The sequence below is a fragment of the Poromitra crassiceps genome, assembly GCF_964638095.1.
Source record: "Poromitra crassiceps genome assembly, chromosome: 3".
NCBI classification, from domain to species: domain Eukaryota; kingdom Metazoa; phylum Chordata; class Actinopteri; order Beryciformes; family Melamphaidae; genus Poromitra; species Poromitra crassiceps.
Window position 1 is genome coordinate 10,276,838 of NC_139625.1, and position 10,163 is coordinate 10,287,000.

Here is a 10,163-nt window from a genome sequence, read left to right on the forward strand (position 1 = left end):
TAATCCACAGCAATAAGAAAAAAAATACATGCAAACAACAAAATACAAGGTTCATCACCTATATAGCTTTATTAACAGTGTTTAGGTGGATTTCCCCCTCCCCCCTTTGGGAACCTCCTTAACCCATTGATACCTGATGCAGCATTGCGTGTATATTCCTCATTTGTGTGTGTATCCCTTTAAGACCGTGAACCGTGTTAACACGGTTCGCGGTCTTAAAGGGATACACACACAAATGCTGCATCAGGTATCAATGGGTTAATCATTACGTTTCCATTTGGAACGACTTTTTATTGCCTATTTTGGTCTTGGTCTAGAAGTCATAGTATTTCCATGATGTCACATGCATTTCCTACCAATACGGCGCTTCACAATGCACCCAGTTCAGTGTGTCATTTGATTCTAATCACCTGTTAATTGATTCCAATCGCCTGTTTGACCCCATTTGGATTCTGGACTCGACCGGAACCCGGCTGGACCTGGTACTGGAATTGAATTCGACTGGGCGAAGTTTGTCTCACGGTAACTGCAGCCCTGACCATAACGACACAAACCGGTCCGGCGTAGATCCGATAACAGCACGAGGACTTGTGAGTCCAGCGGGCAGGTCAAGTGAAGTGTTTGAGTATGAGTTGTTTGCGTGCGTCCTCCGCCTCGGCGTCTCTGTCCTCCGGTCTCTGCTCCAGGCTCTCGGGCTGCTCCAGGGGGTCGGTCCTCTCCAGAGTCCAGGCGTCTAATCCAGACTGCAGGGAGGCGTTGTGCAGGACGCAGCAGGCCAGCAGGATGGACGCGCTCTTCTCCGGTGAATACTGCACGGTGGGAGAAGAGGAGAGATGATCGCTAGGGCTGGGTTCAAAAAATCGATTCTCCGATTTTTAATCGATTTTTATTTTAATCCTTTGATATCGATTCATATTAAAGATTTTTTTTAATTTTTTATTAATAAACAGGCTAAAATATTATGCTGTGTGTGGTAGTTGAAACATAGTTTCAAGTTGACGTTTATTTATGTTTGTAGTTGAAACAAAAACATAAATACTGTAGGCTACATGAATGGAAATGTTTGATCATTAATATCTACTTTTAGAAATTATATAGGCTGAAATCAAATCACTGTGCATAATTGTGAAAGTGTCTTTATTGACAGATGAAAAGGCTGTTATTTACCCTTTGTCACCACCTGGTGAGTAAATATATGTGTAACTAAAACCATTAAAATTGACAACATGTCTGCAACTTTTTTCCCCCATGTATCTACTTGGCGCAAAAAAGGTTGGGAACCCCTGTGTTACATAACTGGACAGTCATGTAATTCAGGTTACAGCTCAAAAAACACGTTTTGGTATCACTAACCAAATCGATATTGAAGTTAATCGAATCGGGATTAATCGATTCGCAACCTTGTGAATCGGAATCGAATCGATTCTTGAAATTTGAACCAATACCCAGCTCTAATGATCGCAGAGGTCGTATGCTACGCGTCCACAGGATCCGCCAATTCAACAGCTTCCCATTCATTGTCTATGTAAGCAGCCGTGCAATGCATTCTGGGAGCGAGGCGGTGCGTTCAGAGAGACGGGGCGGTGCAGTGGCCGCTCCATATTTGCATAAAGTCGAGGTTGAGTATCATTTATGTGAATCGGGTGCGTGCAGCGTGACTCGCCGCCTCTGGAAACTCGTGTGCAAACTTTTAAACTGACCACTCGTAAATCCAAAATAAAGACAGATTTAGCAACTGCATGGCTTACAGTGTTTCCCCTAGAAAAATGTTTCAGGCCTGGAGGGATTTGGAAACGTTCCCCGACCGCAACGGTGGGGGCCCTCGCTGACGACGCTAAACTTTCAGCTAACCTGTTCGCATCTATGCTCGCAATGGCATCCCAAGTATCATCATACTATTATGGGATGCGATGTGAACAGTTGTATTATGGGATGTGCGTTTCCCAGGCAACAACGTTTTGGAACAGCGCTGCACGCTGGTGCAATGCTCCTAAAAGCAAAATGCTTATTGTTTTGAATGATTTGGCATCTTCTATTACTGTGAACACTGTCAACACCAGTAGTAATAGTATGCCGTAAAGGTTTATTGAGATTTTGGGGAGAGCAGGAAAAAATAAAAAAAATAAAAAATAAAATAAAAAAGGCCTGGCGGGGGCGCCATTGGCCTGGCGGGCCTGCCAGGCCTGTAGAATGGTGGGGGAAATACTGGTTTATTTCAGACATGGAATGTTTTCAGAAACACATTTTCGGTGAACCATTTTCACAGTAGAAGAGAAAGTTTGCAACGAGCCGCCATGTTTTTCCAGCTTGAAATCCGCCAGCAGACGGCCCTGATTGGACGAACAACAGCGTTCGTCCAATTAGGAGCAAGGAACCAATGGAGGCCCGCCTATCAAGCATCCAATACTAGGAAGCGAGGCTATCCCTTGCGTGAAATTACGCCCCTGTAGACACGTACCATTAGATGTTCGTTTTCTGCAGTAGTGTGTCAGCAGACCGCTCTTCATAGTAGATTTTTGGACTTTCTTTTAGAAACTTTTCATTTCATTCTTTGTGAAAGCATTTGACATGCGCCTAAGACTTCTGCACAGTGCTGCACGTTAGTGTGCGCTTGATGAAACAAGGTTCTCATTTCTAATTAGGCCACGAAATTCATGAAGTGAATGTATGTGACCTGTCTCTGTCTGAAATGACAAGCAGCCACTTACTGTTAATTACTGCAAATGTAACATGAGCATAAATAAATGTAGCATAGAATAGAATAGAATAGAATAGAATACCTGTAGGTAGCCTTTGGAGCCATCTAAACATCTAAATCTGGTCTGGATGGCTCTGAAGGTCCGGTCTACGATCTCGTGCGTCGCCGTGTGGGCCAGGTTATATTGAAACTCTGCAGGGGTCTCAGGGGAACAGAGCGGCGTCATCAACCACTTCCTGAGAGGGTAGCGGAGGTCGCCTACGAGACAGAGACATCCTTTATGGCAGTGATTCCCAAAGTGTGGCTGCACAAGTACTACAGGTACTTGTGCACGTTTTTAATGTTAAAATTGTGAAATGACCATACAATATTTATGATGAAATATTTGCATTAAAAAGGTAATCAGAACTAATCAAATCAAGTGGGATTTAAATTAGGCCTACGTGTTATTCTTCATTTATTTCCCCCCTCCATTTTCGCCCCAATTGTACTTGGCCAATTCCCCCTGCTGTCCCGGTCATTGTTCCACCCCCTCTGCCAATCTGCGGGGAGTTGTCACTAGCACATGCTTCCTCTGATCGAACGATGATCGATCGATCGATCAATCTATCTATCTATCTATCTATCTATCTATCTATCTATCTATCTATCTATCTATCTATCTATCTATCTATCTATCTATCTATCTATCCATCCATCCATCCATCCATCCATCTATCTATCTATCTATCTATCTATCTATCTATCTTATACATGCAAATACTTCTGATGAGTAAGGGGGAAGAAAATGTTGGCAATCAGGTGTTTGGGTATTTTGCTTCAATTTCTATAATTTTTCTATGTGGATTATTGCACTGCATTGCCGTAGGCTATGGCCATGTTCACATGTTCTGTTTATGAAATACAAAATATATAGAGAAATACATCATCTTAGTCTGGTGTGTTGATCAGAGTTATGATTAAAGGGTTGGGCAGGCCCCGGAAGATTTTTCAGATTTCACATTGGGAAGTTTTGAGAATGGCTGTTCTCTAGACTTTCCAGACCAAAAGCCAGGCCTCTCTCACCCAGCAGCCAGCCGTCCTCCATCTCCTGCAGTAGCTTGTACACGGCAGATCTTTCCAGAACCTCAAGATCTCTGAGTCCACCAGGCCAGTGGGTCTCTGCACTGAGAAGCAGGCCTCTGGCATCGCACACCAGCTGACAGCCAATAGAGTGAAAGCCCTTCTTGTTCACATACGACGAGTCTTCACTGTTTGGAGCCTTAATGGCCACCTGGATACGAGGAGGAAAGAAGCACATTACACAGTATTGAGTGCTCCTCCCACACCTTCTTAAAACATCAAATTCAAGAACTTTTCAAAGGACGTTCTTCCAGGTCCAATTCCCTCCAATTCCAGGATCCACACTGCACGGTATAGCTTGAGACACGGATCAAGGTTAATTAACTGTTACATGAAAAAAAACGGCTTTACAGAAGCTCACAGACAACAATTAAAGAGAGAGAGAGAGAGAGACAGGCTTGAATGTGTAAACACTGTTCAACTGTGCTATGTTAAACCTATTTACTAACATTGAAGTAAAGAAAATCAAAAGAACTTCAATTTCTATTCTTGGACAAAATCTATAAATTCAACACTTTCAGTGACCCATGTCTATTAAAAAAAAAATCAAGGCCTTGATTTTTCTTTCTTTTCTCCAATTCACAAACTGTCAAGGATTTCAAAGGACCAGTGGGAACCCTGTGAGACTCTTTCCAGAAATGGTTCTTCTTATCTAGTATACTGTGTAGGATGAGCACTGTTTAGATTCAATGTATTGATACATATCATTTAGAATGCTTTATTGTATTTTGAAAGGAAAATTACATTTAGCCAAAGATAGTCTAACACCCCCCAAAACTATAAAAATACAGTGTAATATAATTTAATGATGTGATATAATTTACTGCAATATTAATTGCAATTTACCTGAACACAGTCCATAACCCCCAAGACTCCTGGGACACCTGCCACCCTCTGAAACTCCTGGATAGACTGCTCTTTGCTGGTAGGATCTCTGTTTAGAGACATAGTTGTTGTTATTATTATTAGTAGTATTAGTAGCAGTAGGAGTGGCACACTGCTGAGCAGAAACCAGTCAGACAGTGGTGTGTATAATCCTGAATGATACACACCACTGTGTGTATAATCCTGAATGATACACACCACTGTGTGTATAATCCTGAATGATACACACCACTGTGTATAATGTGTGTATAATCCTGAATGATACACACCACTGTGTATAATGTGTGTATAATCCTGAATGATACACACCACTGTGTATAATGTGTGTATAATCCTGAATGATACACACCACTGTGTATAATGTGTGTATAATCCTGAATGATACACACCACTGTGTATAATGTGTGTATAATCCTGAATGATACACACCACTGTGTGTATAATCCTGAATGATACACACCACTGTGTATAATGTGTGTATAATCCTGAATGATACACACCACTGTGTATAATGTGTGTATAATGTGTGTATAATCCTGAATGATACACACCACTGTGTATAATGTGTGTATAATCCTGAATGATACACACCACTGTGTATAATGTGTGTATAATCCTGAATGATACACACCACTGTGTGTATAATCCTGAATGATACACACCACTGTGTATAATGTGTGTATAATCCTGAATGATACACACCACTGTGTATAATGTGTGTATAATGTGTGTATAATCCTGAATGATACACACCACTGTGTGTATAATCCTGAATGATACACACCACTGTGTATAATGTGTGTATAATCCTGAATGATACACACCACTGTGTATAATGTGTGTATAATCCTGAATGATACACACCACTGTGTATAATGTGTGTATAATCCTGAATGATACACACCACTGTGTGTATAATCCTGAATGATACACACCACTGTGTATAATGTGTGTATAATCCTGAATGATACACACCACTGTGTATAATGTGTGTATAATGTGTGTATAATCCTGAATGATACACACCACTGTGTGTATAATCCTGAATGATACACACCACTGTGTATAATGTGTGTATAATCCTGAATGATACACACCACTGTGTATAATGTGTGTATAATGTGTGTATAATCCTGAATGATACACACCACTGTGTATAATGTGTGTATAATCCTGAATGATACACACCACTGTGTATAATGTGTGTATAATCCTGAATGATACACACCACTGTGTATACGGTGTGTATAATGTGTGTATAATCCTGAATGATACACACCACTGTGTATAATGTGTGTATAATCCTGAATGATACACACCCCTGTGTATAATGTGTGTATAATCCTGAATGATACACACCACTGTGTATAATGTGTGCATAATGTGTGTATAATCCTGAATGATACACACCACTGTGTATAATGTGTGTATAATGTGTGTATAATCCTGAATGATACACACCACTGTGTATAATGTGTGTATAATGTGTGTATAATCCTGAATGATACACACCACTGTGTATAATGTGTGTATAATCCTGAATGATACACACCACTGTGTGTATAATGTGTGTATAATCCTGAATGATACACACCACTGTGTATAATGTGTGTATAATCCTGAATGATACACACCACTGTGTATAATGTGTGTATAATCCTGAATGATACACACCCCTGTGTATAATGTGTGTATAATCCTGAATGATACACACCACTGTGTATAATGTGTGCATAATGTGTGTATAATCCTGAATGATACACACCACTGTGTATAATGTGTGTATAATGTGTGTATAATCCTGAATGATACACACCACTGTGTATAATGTGTGTATAATCCTGAATGATACACACCACTGTGTATAATGTGTGTATAATGTGTGTATAATCCTGAATGATACACACCACTGTGTGTATAATGTGTGTATAATCCTGAATGATACACACCACTGTGTATAATGTGTGTATAATCCTGAATGATACACACCACTGTGTGTATAATGTGTGTATAATCCTGAATGATACACACCACTGTCTGACTGTTTTCTGTCTAAAGTCTGAATCAGTCAGACTAAGTAACGGTAACAAAGTGGGATGCTGCACCACCTGGCTACAGTGCGGATTTCAGCTAAAAACAGGGTGTAAATGACATCTTTCCAAGTCAACTTGGCATCTCAGGGCTTGTGGAGACTTGGATTACACCAGATGAGCAGTATGGAAACTATTCCTTTGGAATGATCTGATCTTGTCCGTGGTAAAAAAACAAAACAAAACAGTGCAATAGGGGCATGTGGGAAAAGCAGCTGCCAACTGAAGTGATTTTGGTCAATACTGCATCAATTTCAAATATTTCTGTTCACATGACTTATTAATAAAAAAAATTAAAGGGTCCAGGTTGAAAAATGACGAACTTCTCCTTTAAAACAACTTTAAATTAAAACGACTTTCAACCAATGCTACTTATTCCTCTTAAAAAGTCTTAGCTGACGAAGACTGTTGCACAGTTGATTTCACTACTGTTGACATAATGCTAAATGACATAATAATAATACAGACTCAACATCGTATCACTTTGTGTAAAGGCATAACCTTAATAAAAGCTAAGCGGTTTAAAATGAAACCGGGTTAGCGTGGATGTAGCCTAATCCAGTTTCCTACTGTACCTGGTGAATGTGATGAACTGGGCAGCTTTCTCCACCAGGGCTTTGGTCACGTTGGTCACGCATCTGGACATAGATGCCTGGCTGATTCCGATGGCGTCTCCCATCGATGTCTGGAATGAGCCAGACGTATAGAAGCCCAAAGCAGCCAACACCTGCACCTCAGGGCTAATGGCTCTAGACCGCTGGGTACGCCTACAAAGAACCTGACACACAAACACACCAATGTACATGTTATTAGAACGAGTGAGGAAAGAGAGAACACCAGGGTTCCCTCCCACACATTTTCATGGATACATTTTCAAAACCTTTCCATGACTTTCCAAGGATCCATAATAGAATTCCCATGTAATGTGAGGCGGTGACTCAGAATTTTAGAGCATTACATGGAAGCTAATAAAAACATGAATTTTCCATAAAAATATGAATCCAAAACACAAGCACTAAAATCCAATAGCACATTATTACATTACTACTATTATTATGTCAACAACTACAAAAAATACATTTGCTGTTATGTTACTTTACATGGAAGGTTATCCACGGAAGATTACTTAGATCATCATTCACGATGAACCAGCTCAGTGGCCTTGTGGTTTGAGTGTCCGCCTGAGACTGGGAGGTTGTGAGTTCGATCCCCGGCCGAGTCATACCAAAGACTATAAAAATGGGACCCATTGCCTCCCTGCTTGGCACTCAGCATCAAAGGGTTGGAATTGGGGGGTTAGATCACCAAATGATTCCGAAGCGCAGCACTGCTGCCGCTCACCGCTCCCCCAGGGGATGGGTCAAATGCGGAGAATTTTTTTTGCACACTCAGGTGTGTGACAATCATTGGGACTTTACGTTTACTTTGATTTATGATTAATTTCATTAGACGCAACAAAATTCCATGTCTTTTCCAAAACGTTCAAGGGTTTTACCAATTCCATTGCTTTTCCAGGTTTTCCATGACCGTGGGAAGGAACCATAGAATTTGTATAAAAGTCAAAAGTAGCTCAAACTTGGGCTCCAGATGATAGAGGTAAGAATAATAATTGATTGCCTTATAGCACCTTTCAAGACACTCAAAGCGCTTCAGATATCAGGGGAGGGAACTCAACTCATCCACCACGATGTGTAGCACCCACCTGGGTGATGCACGGCAGCCAGTTTGCGCCAGAACGCTCACCACACATCAGCTCTCAAGGTGGAGAGTTGAGGACTGAATGTGCCAATTAAGTAATGAGTGATGATTAGGTGGCCATGATTGAAGGAAGGCCTGTGTGGGAATCTGGTGGGAATTTAGCCAGGGCACCGGGGTTACACACCCCTACTCTTGTGAAGAGTGCCTGATGGGATCTTTAATGACCACAGAGAGTCAGGAGGACCTCGGTTTAACATCTCATCTGAAGGACGAGAGTCATAAGCTGGATGCAGCAGAACAGAACAGACTCACATCTCTGAGTAACTCCACCAGATACAGGATGAAGTCCCTGGGGAAGCCAAATGTTGTGAGAAGGAAGTGGTCTGAGACGGAGTCCAGGTCGAAGCGGTCCAGTGTCTTATGGCCCCGACCATGCAGCAGTAAATCACAGTCCAGGATAGCTATAGGGATCGCCATGCTGTGGGTACCGACAACATTAGATAACCTATATTTCATACTTTGACACATTTTCTTATCATAAATATTCCACACTCCTTTCTCCTTTGCCTCAAGTCCTGTAAGGTTTTTACAGAGGGAATTTGGATATCTCTTTTTATCACTCCACAACATGTCAACAAAATGAAACAAGAATTTTGAACCTGCCTTTATCCAATCAATGTTCAGACTTCTGTTGTGGAAATGTATGCAAATTAGCCTCTATTTATGCCTCATTTGCACAATTAAACATACAATTTCAGAGAACTTGTAATACAAAAAAGAATTGTGTTAAAGTAAGCAATCAACTAGGGAAGTGTCATGGTGATAAGTCTATTAATTCAAATTGTTCGCCGGGTAAACAATTGTATAGGGTCAACTTTACCCTATTCACCTGTCTGTTTTGGTAGGATCATATTTAGGTGATTTTCAGAACTTTCCCCTGATAGGATTCCTTAAGATATTTTCTCTCTCATTGAGAGCACATTGAGGACACAAAACCATTGAGTTTGCATGTGTTGCAATTAGTGAGAGGTTGACCCACATTATTACTACATTACAACCTACACAGTAAAGTTGATAAAGAACTACCAAAACTCTTGCAAAAACTCTGTCTTTAGTGAATGCAATCAGTAAGCAACTATTATTATGTCATCGATCCTGGGTCATCCTGGGTCAGGTCAAAGTTATTATTGTTTTTATGTCGATGCCATGGTAGCAGTAGCTACCTAGCAAGCTAACTAACTAGCATGTACTATGTACTATGTAAAAGCTATACAATTAAAAGGCGTTAATTCACCTAGCACAGACAGATGGATATCTCAAATTAATCTTTAACCACATGTTTATATTTCGATGCAATCCATAAACTATATAAAACCCATAGCTTTACCTTTAAAGAACTAACGCAGCGATGCTACAACACAAACAAGCCACAGGAGCAGCTAACCTGCGGTTGGAGCTCGCAGTTTCGTTATTAAATGTCGCTTACCCTTTTTTTCCTCTCTTCTAAGCTAGCATAATAACACTAGTATTTCACTTGAAAACAAATGCAACTTCCTCATCATTTTCCCCTAAAGTATGATGTGTTCGTTTTCTTTCTCAACCATACATTTTGCCGAGTAAAAAAAAAACAGCGAAAGTGCCTTCGCGAAAGTTCCGTTATCCAAACACGA

General features: G+C 40.6%; 1 protein-coding gene across 1 annotated transcript; it reads right to left on the bottom strand.

The window, feature by feature from the left end:
* Nucleotides 1-254: 254 nt before the first annotated feature.
* Nucleotides 255-9,932, bottom strand: harbi1 (harbinger transposase derived 1). Its single transcript, XM_083633438.1, has 7 exons — nt 9,881-9,932; nt 8,806-8,971; nt 7,371-7,573; nt 4,667-4,754; nt 3,764-3,971; nt 2,781-2,956; nt 255-809 (listed from the first exon to the last, which is right to left on the bottom strand). The coding sequence occupies exons 2-7, from the start codon at nt 8,968-8,970 to the stop codon at nt 609-611; spliced, it is 1,041 nt and encodes a 346-aa protein (XP_083489564.1). The 5' UTR covers nt 8,971; nt 9,881-9,932; the 3' UTR covers nt 255-608.
* Between the last annotated feature and the right edge of the window lie 231 nt (nt 9,933-10,163).